The 15,488-nt window shown below is 37.8% G+C and overlaps 1 protein-coding gene across 1 annotated transcript; it reads right to left on the bottom strand.

Annotated features, from left to right (window-relative positions):
* Nucleotides 1-6,837: 6,837 nt before the first annotated feature.
* Nucleotides 6,838-14,320, bottom strand: LOC139457761 (cyclin-dependent kinases regulatory subunit-like). Its single transcript, XM_071239115.1, has 4 exons — nt 14,248-14,320; nt 13,047-13,120; nt 11,610-11,737; nt 6,838-7,311 (listed from the first exon to the last, which is right to left on the bottom strand). Exons 2-4 carry the CDS (start codon nt 13,103-13,105, stop codon nt 7,247-7,249), a joined length of 252 nt encoding a protein of 83 aa, XP_071095216.1. The 5' UTR covers nt 13,106-13,120; nt 14,248-14,320; the 3' UTR covers nt 6,838-7,246.
* Between the last annotated feature and the right edge of the window lie 1,168 nt (nt 14,321-15,488).

Raw genomic sequence — 15,488 nt, 5'->3', positions numbered from 1 at the left:
TTGGTTGATGCCTGTCATCTTATTCCAATTGTATGGATCGATGCTCATGACATCAATCACTGGTCCAGACTCGATTATTTACAGACCATCGTCATGTAGCTGAAATATTGCTGAATGCGGCGTTAAACAACAAACAAACATTATGTACCACTAGTATGGCGGTGTTTGTCACGTGATGGGACTTGTAAATATATTTCATGGAAACTGCAGCTTATTGTTTTCTCAAACTTTCATACATAATTTTATTTTCATCTTTTAGTTGCATACATAGATTTCTTTGATCAGTTCTCTTACTGTATTTTATTTTCTTATAATAATCATAAATGTGCCAAGGTTTAGTGATCTATTTAAAAACATTTTTGGTGCGTGATTTATAATTGTCTGCTGACACCTTGTGGCTATGAGATCAGAAATAAGTATTTGGTTGAAATGATTATATTGTCATGGGCAATAAGAAAGTAAAACATGCATCAGGAATGAATTTCTTTCCTGGTTAATGCGAGAACAGCTGTAGAGAATCCATTGTCACCTATTTGTATTGTCTTTAGTCTGGTGTGTGGACATGTAGGTTGTACATTTTATCACAGAATGGAAACATTCTAAAATACCTTATCTCATAAACAATATAATAAAATATGCCTGATCAAAATTATTTTGTTTGCTTGCCTGCAAATTATATTTGTGTGAATCATTGTCAAGTGACAAGTGAGTGTTGAGTGGAGAATGGTTGAACCATGTACTTGTACATTCCAGCATTCAGCTATGTCATTACATCTTTAAATTAAACATCTCACATATGTATATATTTTTTGCCATTAAAGTGTATGAATCATTGTCGAAATCCATTTTGTCATGACAAATCACTGGATCGTCTTCATACTATTTGTGTTGCCATGGATTTAAGAAAAGAGTTTAACTGAATGTCTCTCATTGTTAATGACAGTGTATTTGTTGTGTTATCATGTATTGGTTTGTATTGTAGTAATTTTATGTCAGGCTTTGTTTAAAGTTAGGTTTTCAATTACCAGAATGTGTTTTGCTATTCAGCTTATTTATCGAATATATGAAGTAGTAGAATTTTCATTGTATTTATGATTATTACACTAATGACTAGTCTAAGAACCTTTCTTGGTTATTTTTTTTCAAATGAAAAGAAAAGTATTTTTCTTTAATCAGGTTCAAAGGAACTAATTTAGATGGCGATGTTTCAGTGGAAGCAGAGTGACAGCTTTATGGTGCTGGGGTTCTTATCAGAGAGATGCTGACCAAGATTGAAGCTTTGGGTTAAAAAAGAGTAATTTCATGCGAAAAAGAGTAATGTTAATAGTACCAATACGCAGGTTTTCGCTTCGACATTATCGTTAGGCCTGGATGTACGTGAAATATTTGTACACGCATAGATGCTACTAATATAGCCCCATGTGACAGCATCACTATTTGAAAAATCTGTGGTAATTAAAAATTACATTTACATATGAAAACATTTATTTCAAGCTGTTATTTACTAACTGTATTGCAGAAATACAATGAGTTGTTTTTAGTTTGAGTGTAAATGCAATTAGTTCCCTCTGGATTGCTGCACAAGACTGGTGCACTAACAATTTGCTCTCCATGATATTTTATGCATGAAAATAATTTGTTGAAAAAAATTCAAAAATCAATATTTGAGGACAAGTGTAATTATAGACCCAAAGCCTAATTATTATGCCTAAAGTGTAATGGTTTGTATCTCGGCTATAGTAATGGTTCTTGAAATTAGAGATCTACTTATTTTGAATCTTTAAACATCTGTAACTGTTTCTACACATACAGTTATGACTTCCATGCTTCCACTGTTTCATGTTATGTAAATTAGTTTCTCATTATGTATACTGTATGTCTGTTTTGTACATGATCATGTGTAAATATCATTTTATGGAACAAAAAAATTCTCATGTAAATAAAATATCACATTGTCCTTGAGTTATGGTCTTTGATTGAAAGGACAGGGTCTACAAGATGTGATGGAGAGCCTGCTGCCAGCCTTGTCGCTACAGCACTCACCCGGCACACCCACATGGCACACCCACCCGGCACACCCACATGGCTTCACCAGACTTGAAGGCTGTTCATGATACATTGTAGTGCTAAAAGCAGAGTGACAGTACGTTTGTGTTGCTACAGTTACATGTGTTACTGTTCACAAATTCACATCAGAGTTACTTATTGAACTGATAAGTGCATGCAGCACATTCAGCTTGACACCAACTTAAAACATTGTGTACTGGAATAAGTACACACATCGGCAGGCCCAGTCATTCAGGGCGCGCTGCTATTCCCTGTGCAGTGCTGCATTGCATCCCTTAGATTAACACTAAATCACTTCAGGCTTTTCCCACATGGAGCGGACAGTGGCTTTGAACAGTATTTCAGTAATCAGTGTCCATGACTGACACTCTGATTAACTGAAACACTGTTCAAACCCAACTCACTCAATTGCTATCTGTGCACTGCCACAATGAGACAAGACATGGGGAGGATGGTGAACATTTAATGGCAGTAGGTACAGTTACAACAGTGTAAAAGTAACACATAACAAACATGACTGTAAGAAACTGAGTTTCTTGTGGTCTATGGACCCGGCGTGTCCAACACGGTGTGTACGTACTGGTCACACACACAACTACCCCTGCTGTACACATAGTTGTCACATAAAAATAAATAACATCAAACTCAAAGCTCTACAGTTACCTTGGAAATTGCTTACCTTGTACATAATTAATTATTTATAATCAAAAAGCCATTTTAGCCTGGAACAAAGAAAACTTATTGCTTAACATGGCTTCTTAATTTTATTTGTTGATCAGAGATACAAAGTCAACCAATGTTTGGGCTGACCTATCGTGAAGACATAGTGACAAGGAAATACTTCCTCAGTCTTCTTAGTCAATCAGGAAGATGTCATTAATTGTGACTAACTGTGACTTCAGCCACTACCCTAATGCCCAAATCTAGTAAAACCATGTTCGGTCTGGTAAGCTCTGGTTTAGCCTATAGATAGCTACTAAAACCTTCTGAATGTGATGTCCATAGACATGTTTGAACATTTGACATTTTTGGCACAGACTTTTACTGGTTGAACAACAAAATTTAGTTCAAAGTATTTACAGACATTATGTGTGTGGAATTATGCCCATTTGTGAAATATACTGGAGGAGGATCTCGGGTTTCTATACACTTGAATTGCTTCTTTTGGAAAGTACACAACCCAATAAAGATGGGGTATCGGGTTAAATCTGATGCCGTAGACACACAGGAAACCAAGTGGCATCCGCCTTCAGGTGCTTGTCACAGATTTCTCAGTGCCTGTGAACTGACAGTCTTATTTTTAGGCATTCTAATTTTTCATTAGTTGGTTCACAAAACCAGCATATTAATTGAAGTTAGAAAAATTTGAAATGATATCCTTAATGTTTTGAATGGGTCAAAATTCACAATTAAATGTGTTGTCCCAGGAAAATGAAACTAATGTAAGTTACAGCTGTTTGCATAACGAATACCATCCATTTAGAAACTGATGCCTCCTGTAACTACCTGTGAGTATCCTGTATGAATACCCTGATGGACACACTGATTGATGTTCCCTGATGTTTCTCTGCACATATCTGTGCCTACCAACAGGACAGAAACTGCTGAAACTAGAGTCCAACCATCATTTCGATGTTCTGCCAAGTTTAATCTTGTTCTTCATTAGAGAGGGTATTTTGTCAAGTATATTCCCCCTACCTACACTGATTTTTGGGCCAATCTTTTATGAACCAACTACTAAAACAAAGAAGTCTTCATACTCGTAAGATGTTCTGAATCCAGGTGACACAAGATGAGGATTATCTCTACGAGTGTTTAAGCCAAGACATATTTGTACAGATATCTAAACCAGCTAGTAACTACCAGATACACAGACAGATTGTGGAACAGCCAGCTCATTTCAGACTATAATGCAATCAATATAAGACACACATCCACATTAGTATATGTACGCTAGGCAAAATAAAAATCACTGTTCAACTGTAAAATGCTTTTCATCCAGAACAATCTATTACATTCATGTATTTGTATTTAAGTTTTACACATATTCTAAGTTTCATATACTGTGTCAGATGTCCAAACAGTAGTATGTAGCACAGTAGCTCACCTGAATAAGTAGTCCACAGTCTAACATGACAACAGACTGCCATTTAAGAACAGTTGGTGCCAGTATTGCTACTCAAGTACCTTCTGCATCAATACTGAAGACAAAAGTGTGACACAAGTAACAAAGTCACTAGGATTCTAAATCTGCAAGAATAAATGTACTATTGTAGAACATTGTTACAATACACAAGTTTCATCTCCGAGCCTCATAAACCTTTCAAGGATAATAATTTTCCGATGCCACAGAACTGTTTCACAAGAAACATTGAAATCTTACTGATTGAAAACGATATGATGCCATGAGGGGAACGATCTGCAGTCTGGCAATGTCACAGATGTTTACAGAGAAAATGCATTTTGAGATAATTTCAGAGCATTACATTATATTTGGGGCAGAAATTGCTGAGCAGTGGCCATCAATACCTTTTTTTCCAATATAACTGTTGTGGTGGCCATATTGAAATTCAGATTAGAGCCTGTTGAACAAATTCAGTGGTGAATCAATGGTGGAAACAAGCATGTTATGGTTACAGTGTGAGAAAATGCATTTTGAGATAATGTAAGGGCATATTTTAAAAGTGCAAAGGTCAAACCAAGATCAAAATAAGATTTAGCGTAAGATGGAACACATGTGTTGAGCCCACTACCAACTACACACATACCAAATTTCAGGACCATAGGAAGTTTCAGCTTTCAGTATGTTTGAAGTACCAAGGTCAAATCAAGGTCAAAATTTAAAACATCACAAAAAACAGCACACATTACGTATGCTGAGAGCCACTACAAACTAAACATGTACCAAATTTCAGTAATTTTGTAAGAAATGGCCATAAAGGGTTTTTTCAATATGGCTGCCTTGGAGACTTTGAACATTTTGAACAAATTGGGGTGTCATTGGTGGGAACAAGAATGTGAAGTTTTAGTTTCATCATTCCAGTGGCTTAAGTCAGGTGAGTTAAAATGTAGTTCTCTCTAAATGAGAACAAAATCCCCAAGCAGATTTACAGCTAGAAATGTAAGACCAAATTTGGCCAACCCTTACCGTGCATATGATGAAAACATTTGCCATAATCATAATACTGGACTCAGATTCTTTAGGATTTTGAAATATTACAGAATAATAGCCTTACAAGTGAAAACAAAGTGAGAGAATTCAACTTAACATTCAATTCATGCATTTTAATTGCCTTACGTGGAAGTCTAAGTATATATATATACATGACACTTAACAAATGCGGGTGATACACTATCACTTCTGTATTGGATTAATTAAAATTAAAATCAGATCTTTTGTACAAATTAGACACCTACACCTCCCTCAGAGGTAAAAGATCGGATTTTAAATAGATTAATAAAATGATAGTAAACTAGAGTACAAGGGGTAGGATTGTACTACAGTAATTACTACAGCAATATGAGATTACAAGAGACATAAAGCGACACAGAGACATGCTTGAGCAACAGCTTCACCATGGTGGAGTCGCCAACTCAAGATGTACTCAAATTGTAGAGAAATTGAATTGCAAAATACTAGAACCTTAAATATATAGTGCCACAGCATTAGTAGATACATGAATTTAATTGCATGTCTGCAATCATTTGTTTGTTGTTTAATGCTGCAGTCAGCAATATTCCAGCATGGCAACCTTTAAGATAATACTGCCAAGACAAACCTGTAATATTACAAGTAATGTCCAGATCTGACAGGGTACAACGACACAACATCAACCCAGTCACTGAGCCCAACCACAGCCTACTGGGGAACAAATCTCACCTTGAGTGCCCATGGTGTTGGCAACATGTTGATAAAATCAATCTCAATTAAACTCAGATCTTTTACACCTATTTGATACCCCTCAAGTTGATACCTTTCTGTCAGAATCTGACAATGAGAAAAATTTGAAAGTGCAGGATTTGTGTGCTTTTGGGCTACTCCAATGTCAGCTTTCTAAAACAACTCAGCTTTGTCAAACTGGAGGATCACTTTAGGAGTCAGTTTTACTACAGTTTGTTGTAGGAGAAATGAAAGCACACCTGGGGAAATTCTGAGGTCACTGACTGTAAGAAAGGACAGGGTGTAAAATATCCACAACATTGTGCAACCACAATTATTCCCATTCGGAGCTGCCTGTTCATTTTTCAGTATACGGAAATCAGATATGTTGCTTGTTATACTATGCTGACTTGTACGGACAATTAGGCCTCCACGATGATTGGCTGATCTGAAAGTTCACCTGATAACTGCTGCCATGCCGTGACCTGATAACACCTGCCATGCAGTGACCTGATAACACCTGCCATGCAGTGACCTGATGACACCTGCCATGCAGTGACCTGATAACACCTGCCATGCAGTGACCTGATAACACCTGCCATGCAGTGACCTGATAACACCTGCCATGCCGTGACCTGATAACACCTGCCATGCCGTGACCTGATAACACCTGCCATGCAGTGACCTGATGACACCTGCCATGCAGTGACCTGATGACACCTGCCATGCAGTGACCTGATGACACCTGCCATGCAGTGACCTGATGACACCTGCCATGCAGTGACCTGATGACACCTGCCATGCAGTGACCTGATGACACCTGCCATGCAGTGACCTGATAACACCTGCCATGCAGTGACCTGATAACACCTGCCATGCAGTGACCTGATATGACCTGATAACACCTGCCATGCAGTGACCTGATAACACCTGCCATGCAGTGACCTGATAACACCTGCTATGCAGTGTTCGTCAGATCTTTATGGAGAGGGCTATCAAATCAGAGTGAAAGATCTGACGTTAATGAGATTGTTGTAGGAATTAAGCAGCCATTCACAATAGCAACTGAACATGTATTTACATTGATGATATATAGACAAACAAAAGTTGATAAAATCTCCATTATATTAATGTAACAAAAGCTGGTTGATGGTTCCCACAAGCCTGTGAACACGTATGGCACTGTGATACACGTTGGTCCATCTGGTCAGTGCCTTGGACTGAGTCACTGGGATCTCTATGCAGAAATGTCACAACCACAGTCTGAGAGCGGGTGGGGTGGGTGGGGGTGTGTCTATTTCACCCATGATTCACATGCTGCTGACTTGCAGGCAGAGGTCGTCGGAACAGCAGAACATGGGGCTCTGCAACAGATCATCACAAGTCAAAAGAACTGTGGTTGGTTTTGGAAAAAAAGTGAGAAGAAATAAAACGGTTTATTGCAAGCAATTTTACTGATAGTGGGATCTTGAATAGAATATACTTAAGGGGTCCTGGGGTTCTTGAGGTTCACTCCTGTATTTGAATCTGGTGACTCTGGTGACTCTGGTGAATCTCCTAAATATTAAACTTTTAATCATTAGGGCAAAGGTCCCCTTGCCCTTCATTCTTAATATTTAACACTGTGTGAACATTTATTACAGACTTTTGAAGGAGCATCATCAGCATTATATCAGTTCTCGCCGTATTCCGTGATTCCGTGGTCACAGAATATTTTGTTGAAATGACCAGTCAGAGAAGAAATATGCCTATCTTGCAGAAAATCTATCTTTTAGCAGAACTTGTGAAGAATTTTGCATTTCTCTGCCACAGAGTTCGTCAAATACACTGCATGATTTTAACACGTGAATAAAAAGCTGTTTTTAACGAGTAGAAGGACATTTATTGAAGTGAAGTGAGGTGTCAAATAGATGCGAAACTATGAAATTCACGAAAACTAAGCTTAAATGCTCACAGAACAAGGGCAAAAGTGAGCGTGGCTCACTAATACCCCCGACCTGCCTAGTGTGTCAGTACTTTCAAACTGAATAGCTAGGATAGGGTTAGGGTTTGAAAAATTCATAAAAAAATGGAAAATTAATAAAAACAATTTTTTTCTTTTGACTGCACCCCTCCATATGACACAGATTATATGTACTAAGTTTGAGATGAATCCACTGAATAGTTTAAGAGGAATCACGCGGACAAAGTTTTCGGACGGCCGTTAGGGTTCGAAAAATTCATTAAAAAATGGAAAATTAATAAAAACAGGTTTTTTTCTTTTGACTGCACCCCTCCATATGACACAGATTATATGTACTAAGTTTGAGATGAATTCACTGAATAGTTTAAGAGAAATCGTGGGGACAAAGTTTTCGGACGGATGTTAGGGTTTGAAAAATTCATTAAAAAAATGGAAAATTAATATAAACAATTTTTTTCTTTTGACTGCACCCCTCCATATGACACAGATTATATGTACTAAGTTTGAGATGAATCCCCTGAATAGTTTAAGAGAAATTGCGCGGACAAAGTTTTCGGACGGACAGAAGGACGGACGGACGGAATCTTGGTATAATAATTATCAAAATTTGGTTGTATAATTCACAAAAATAGATTCCAGAATTTTGATTCCCTAGGCTCAACCCTGCAGCCACACACAAAGGCTGATAACCCTCATTCAGTGATATTACATCCTAGCAGAGCTCCAAATCAACCATTAGTTCCAGACTAGTCAAATTCAGGAAGGACTAGTGATCGTTCCTTGTGGACTACCACTTTTTCCATTTGGGTTGTGTGAGTGAGTGAGTTGGGTTTAATGCCGCTTTTAACCGTATTCCAGTTATATCATGGCGTGTCAGCTTAATGTGGGAGGAAAGCCCAAAGTGATGAAGGTCTCAGACGTTTACCACTTCGATGAAACCCATGAGCACGGGTATGGTGCTGACAAACCTAGAAACATAATCGGGGTGAACCGGGATTTGAACCCACAATCAAAGGTTTCTGGCTTGCCCCAGGGACGCAACTCTGCACAGCAAATCACGGTGCCTTAGACGACTGGGCCACCTGTGCCCCCTTTTCATTTGGCAGTTGACAACTATGGATCAGATCATTTTTGCGGACTAATGAAAATAAAAAAATAATTTCTATCTCTGAAAACTCAACAGAGAGAACCATTACGATATGCCTCACACATGATATGGTGTACAAGTTGTGTAAATAGATATAACAAGATAAGGCCTTGTCAAAAAAACACTTTTAATTAGGAGTGTGTTTCAATGCATATGATAAAAGTGAAAGTAAGTTGGATATGTTTTACTAAATAAATGTTCTCAAGTTGTAATAAATTGAGAGAGTGAGTTTGGTTTAGAGCCGCTTTTAACAACATTCCAGATACGTCACAACATGTCAGCTGATTGTGGGAGGAAAGACCGAAGTGATGCTGGTCCCTGAAGTTCAACGCTTTAGTGAAACCCAAGAGTACAGGTATAGTGCTGACAAACCTAGAAACATAATCAGGACGAACCGGGATTCAAACCCATAATCATAGGTTTCTGGTGTGCCCAAGGGACACAACTCAGCACAACAAACTGGGAGGCCTTAGACGACTTGGTCACCCGTGCCCCCGATTGTCTTCATGTGTACACGTTGCCTATGTTAGATTGTTTCATGAGTCCTGTTTCCCAACAAATTACAGTTGTATACATCCCTGACTGCGCCATGCAGATATCAAGTCTGCCCCTGGCTCAAAATCTAGGTCTAGCCAAGCAAGGTTTTTTTCTTTATTTGGTTTCCAGATTCTGCTGACCCACAGAAATGAAAACTTGATAAACTGTTTTTTCAGTGTTATTCCAGCATATATGCCTAATGCAACTGTGTACATGCAGAGGTTGAAAAATACCATTGCCCGACGCCCGTGCCAAGCAAGGTTTATATATCGGGAGTTTAATATACGTTTCCTAGTATGCCCGTGGACAAGTGGAGCATGCTTACAAAATGAACTGGGTCAAGTTTCACGTGAATGTAATCATGTGATCATGTTACAATATTTGATTGGCTAATATTTTGCTAGTATCCCAGACTGGCAGTCTAATTTGCATACAGCTACACCAGTCAACCAATGGTATTTATACACTTCGATGTCAGGCAGGTCAACAACGAGAACCAGACTTGTTTCATTGTTAAATCGTAGTAACACTTCCATATATGGCACATGCTTCTTGGAAAATGGAATAACAGACAGTTGACTACTTTACTTGGATTTTGTAATGCGAGGTAGAAACGATTTCCGACAATAGACGCTTCGTTAGGCCTAGCTTTGATGAAATTTATTTTTTTGACCGTCGAGGCTCACACGCTCTTGGTCACGTAGACTGTTGACATAAAACAGTCGAACTACGACAAATGTGACTTTTAACGAGTCAAAGCAAGGCATTTATAATATAGATCTATATATCTATTTCCTGCCAACTAAAGTTCGTTTCAAGGCGTCAATAGCGATAACCTGACCGTGGTTGCTGTAAATAACGGCGAGTTGTGCAATCTACCGATCCTTTTACACACGATTTCGCCAAAATTAATATAAAATATATTTAACGAAATTTTGAATAAAATTAATAAAATATGCTACAAACATATGTAAAGGTGTACAACGAACATGTTTTTATAACCAGATGTGTAATAATAGGATTAAATTGAGGACTTTATTGCGGATTTGTGATTGGTATTTCCGGTGTTGCGTGCTCGCAGTGATCAGCTTGTAATATTTTTTTTGCGATGGGGAAAAGACATCATGTCAGTGACTTAAGTTTACTGAACGTGAATATAAATTTTTGGAGCCATGTGTTAAAGCCGGCAATAACTGAGTTATCGCGATATTGAAGAGCGCAATAGCGAGGTATCACTGTAAGTAAACCTGTAGTCTTTTGTTTCAAATGAGTAAGCTAGTGATAGAGTAGCCTCCCTTTGCCTCGTCAGGGATATCAACAATAACAATCTCCATTGCCAGTACCGCAAATGTCAGATCATGTCACAGCTAGCGGTCTATTTAATTTTTTTCAGCGGTGGGGACAAACTTAAAAGGAAGGCGGAGGGGAATTCTGAAAATTCAAATGAATCTATTTCGGCCAAGAATAAGAAGTATGACGAATGTAAACGAAAACGAACATTCATCGCTGAGTGGAAAGACACGGCCAAAGTCATGAACTGCACCATCTGTTCCAAGTCCCCAAACATACAAGCTTGCAATCGAATACAAACTTTCAAAGTTGGATGTTCAAATTTCAGAATTGAATATTTGAAAAGTCACAATACATCAGATGTACACTAACATTTTACTGAATTTATTAGCTTGATTTTGGGCAAGTACATTTTAAAATAGGGCAAGTAAGAATGTTGGTCATACTTGTCCTTGGTCAAGTAACATTTTTCATAAATTTTCAACCCGACATGACAGGTTAAGCTGCAAGACAAGCCTAACACTGCACACAGCAACATATTCACATAACATTTGAAGACCAAACATAATCTGAATTGTCTTTTTTTTATTTTCTCACTACTCAACTTTGAAAACCAAGAAATAAAAAGTCTGGCCTAAAAATATCTTTCCATAATAATTGAAAACATACTGAGTTGCAGATTGTGTTTGGAGAGGTAGTGGAGTGTGGCGTGTGTGCCTGGTTACCTGGTGAGTGCATCATGTAGTGTATCCAGCCTGGCGACTGCTGCACTCCCAGATTTCTCCACTCAGTCTCCGTCATCAGGTGGTTCTTGGGCACCTGCTTTGCTATGTCGGACGGCAGAATCACGTGTCTGGGGATGGCAGGACAATGAAACAGAGCATTTCAAGGATCATTGTGTGTACTCTTCAGTGTTTGAAGTTATGGGCTCCCTGAGGTCTTTCCTTAGGTATTAAAACCTCAGGAATCTTAAATCTCTAACTTTCAACAATAGGGTTATAACAAGGATCCCACGACTTTCATGCTGAATTTCAAAAACTGTTCTTGATATTTTAACACACGAGACACGACAAATGGTCCCACTTTTCAAGATTTATGGTAGGATCAAATTGTCCTTTCAATATCAGAATGGCTCCAGTTGTACATTCGAACACATCAAAAAAATCAGGCATGCCCAAGTGCACTGGACCTGTTTTTCAGGTGAGCCATTTTCAATTTAGGTGTGCCTTGTCTACCAAACCCGTGAAGATCCGGGTTAGACTTGGTCTTGAGCAACCCATGTTTGTTGAGACACATGACTAACAGGATCAGGTGGTCAGGATCGCTGACTTGGTTTGAAGCATATCATTGTATCCCAATTGCACAGATCAATGTTCATGACGTCAATCACTGGATTGTCTGGTCCAGACTCGATTATTTACAGACTGCAGTGATATAGTTGGAATATTGCTGAGTGCTGAGTTAAATAAACTATATTTCCCAATATTTATAACAAGAGGCAGCTAATCCATTAGACAGAGATCTAAGAGGCTTAGAAAGTTTTTTCCTTAAACATACTAATGAACTGGTTATGATCATCATCATACCCTTTGCAAATTTGGCAAAATATTAAATTTTTATCCCTGTCACATATTAACCACAATTTGTACTTTCGAATTTGTACCTCGTGAATACAAAATTTGTTCTATTTGGACAAATAGCGATCCTCTCCTAGGTTTTTCACAACATTTAACACGAATTACCTATGTAATTAATTTATGATATACAGCCAAAATACAGAAAGAAGCAAGTACATCCAAAAGTATTTCGTGCAATCTTAAGCTATTGTGAAACATGCAACTAATGGGGGAAATTCTTTCATTTCACAGTTTATTTTGTCAAGACATGAAATAAACATTATTTTAAGTACTTGTAATGAAAATGGCCTTGCCCAAGAGGCACTGGACATTAAATTCAAGCATGCTACTTCCTATATTATGTGTACATAAAACCCCATTGGGAGTCTTGATCCAACAACCTATGCTGATCGTAAGAGGCGACCAAATGGTCAGGCTTGGTGACTTTGTTGATACTGACAGCATGGATCACTGCTCACAATATCAATCACCAGATTGTCAGGCCCAGACTTGATTATTTACAGGCTGTCGTCAATGTTAATTTACCTGTATTCAAACTTCTCATCATAATACTTTTCTGAGTAGGTGATTTGGTTGACAGGCATTTTGAAGATTCAAGTCTGAAAGATAAAATAATTGTGTTTTTTTATGAATCAATTAATTCAACAGTTTAGACAAAGCAGTAACTAGTTCCACACTCATATCATGGCAGGGAAACAAGGATAAGAAAAATCAATCAGTGGTTTATAGTTTGAGCAACATGGAGATATACAGAATAAGTTCACAGCTGGGATTTTGTTAATGTTCATGTTGTGACTTGGGCATCATTTGAAGACATGGTTTTTTTCATGTTAAGGATACAGCAAAACCCGTCTAGGCCTGAAACTCAGCCTTCCAGACGACTACCATTTCGAACATATTACTGCATACAAATTCATTTGTCCAGAAACTTGTTAGTCTGTATGATTTCAGTACTTCAGTGCTGTACTTTTGCTAGATTCTATTCAATGACTTGCTTCAAACAATAATCAAGTCATCTCATATCAATTTGTGCTACCTGAAAGTCAAACTAAGTTATCTGTCTGTCATTTTCTGGGGAAATGAGATTTGTCATATACATGTATTTTATAAAAAAAACAACATATTAAATACATTGCAGTGGCATTCCCCTCCAATTCACAAATTTGAAAAACATCACGTTTTTGTTACAGTAAAGAGTATGATCAGACAGGTCATAAATTGTTGATTTACATGCTGAGGCTGAAGAAAAAAAACAATATTATTGGGGTAAACATGTTAGCATAGCCTCCAAATCTTTGGTCCTTTGGCACTTGTCTACATATTGTACACATATTCCAATTATCCCTGTTTTACAAAGTGACAACATTTTCCCAATCAGTTAATACCGAGTAACTATTTTTATGGATGTGGTCGAAATAATCTATTAGTATTAGCCACTTAATAGATAGACAAGTATCGTGCGAACCAAGTTTGAATACCGAATACATGTTATTAAATGACATGTCACGTAAGTTGTCCTATTCCGTAGGTAACTACACGTAGACCGAATGACAAGTTGTCAACCAACTTCATCTGCTCGAACACACGTTTGACCTGCCGTCTGCTTGAGAATGTTGGAAGGAACGAAAATACATTTCATTGATATGAAATGTGCTGTCTCATTAAGTGCAAATGGTACACAAATCACATTCTGGAAACACTGGTGAGAGACAACCCCAAAGTATACCTATATGCACAAAGTAGTGTTGGTTTGGGTTTGTTGACAAATTTCGTGTGTGGCGCGCCTGCAATTTGAAATCTCGCGGTATTTCACATCGTACGATACATGCTATTTGTAAGACACCTTTCGATATAACTAGCATCGACTTTGGGGGTGTCTGTTGATTTATACACGTATTTGCATGTGAAGTGTTTTGTTATAATGCACGTTTTTGCTTTGAGACAATTGTACCTGAATTTCAGTTAGACATTTTATTCTTGAAATGTCATTATTTTTTATTTCCTGTTAAGTTTTGAAATGAAGGTTTCAGCTTCAACTGCGTGTATAATTGTGTGTGTAATAACCGCTGTACGCGTAATACTGTATGGTTAACACTCGCTGTACGTGTAATACTCACTGTACGTGTAATACTGTATGAGTAACACTCGCTGTACGTGTAATACTGTATGAGTAACACTCGCTGTACGTGTATTACTCATAAACAAATATTACGTCATGAATGGAATTCCCCATTCAATGACATACGCGATGCGTTAAAAGTAGGTGCATCGCCTATTCAAAATTATGTTTCATTGCGTTTGAGATCGTTGGTGACATCTATTAACTCATCATCTTCTATGTTGTAAATCTTAGGCAATATTGTGTCTCGGGCCTCATGGCCGAGTATTGTATACTTTTTAATGGATTTGACATTGTTTTTAATATGTGTGCAATACATGACACAGTAATAGAATCATTTTCTTATTATTAATCTTATAAAAGAAAAACACGGTGTGCCGGGAGGGTTGCGGTAATCTCGTACACAAATCGATCTCGTACACGGAAATTACGGTAATCTTGTACACAGTTTAGTATGTAATCTTGTACGTAAAAGATAAATTGGTAAACGTCTGAGATCTGCATCACTTCGGGCTTTTCTCCCACAATAAGCTGACACGCCCATGGCCAGATACAACTGGAATACTATTCAAAGCGGCACTAAACCAAACTCACTCATACACCTTGACTGGCCGACCTATGCACATACACTTTTGTTGACAGGTTTTAACGGGATGAATAATTATTAGGAATGGACGCAAATGATACCCCAGTCCCTTTAGACGCAAAAGAGTATGGGTGTTTGAATGATTGAAACAAACTAAATTAATGCAAGCACATTAGATTCGTCACATATTTCTGTTCTGGTTATAAAATGCAATAAAAGTTCAGACACATTATCTTCACTCGATCACAAAGTTTCAAACAAG

This window comes from Haliotis cracherodii, unplaced genomic scaffold, assembly GCF_022045235.1.
Source record: "Haliotis cracherodii isolate W230 unplaced genomic scaffold, xgHalCrac1.p SCAF_12, whole genome shotgun sequence".
In the NCBI taxonomy this organism is placed as follows: Eukaryota; Metazoa; Mollusca; class Gastropoda; order Lepetellida; family Haliotidae; genus Haliotis; species Haliotis cracherodii.
Note: the sequence above shows the minus strand (reverse complement) of the source record. Positions and strands in the feature narration are given on the sequence as shown.

Bases quoted from the DNA above. Each gene is read 5' to 3' on its own strand.
- LOC139457761 (XM_071239115.1), bottom strand. From the start codon at position 13,105: ATGCCTGTCAACCAAATCACCTACTCAGAAAAGTATTATGATGAGAAG. The intron at 11,738-13,046 runs GTAAATTAACAT...TGCCATCCCCAG, and splicing joins GATGAGAAGTTTGAATACAG to ACACGTGATTCTGCCGTCCG. The intron at 7,312-11,609 runs GTAACCAGGCAC...GATCTGTTGCAG, and splicing joins CTACATGATGCACTCACCAG to AGCCCCATGTTCTGCTGTTC.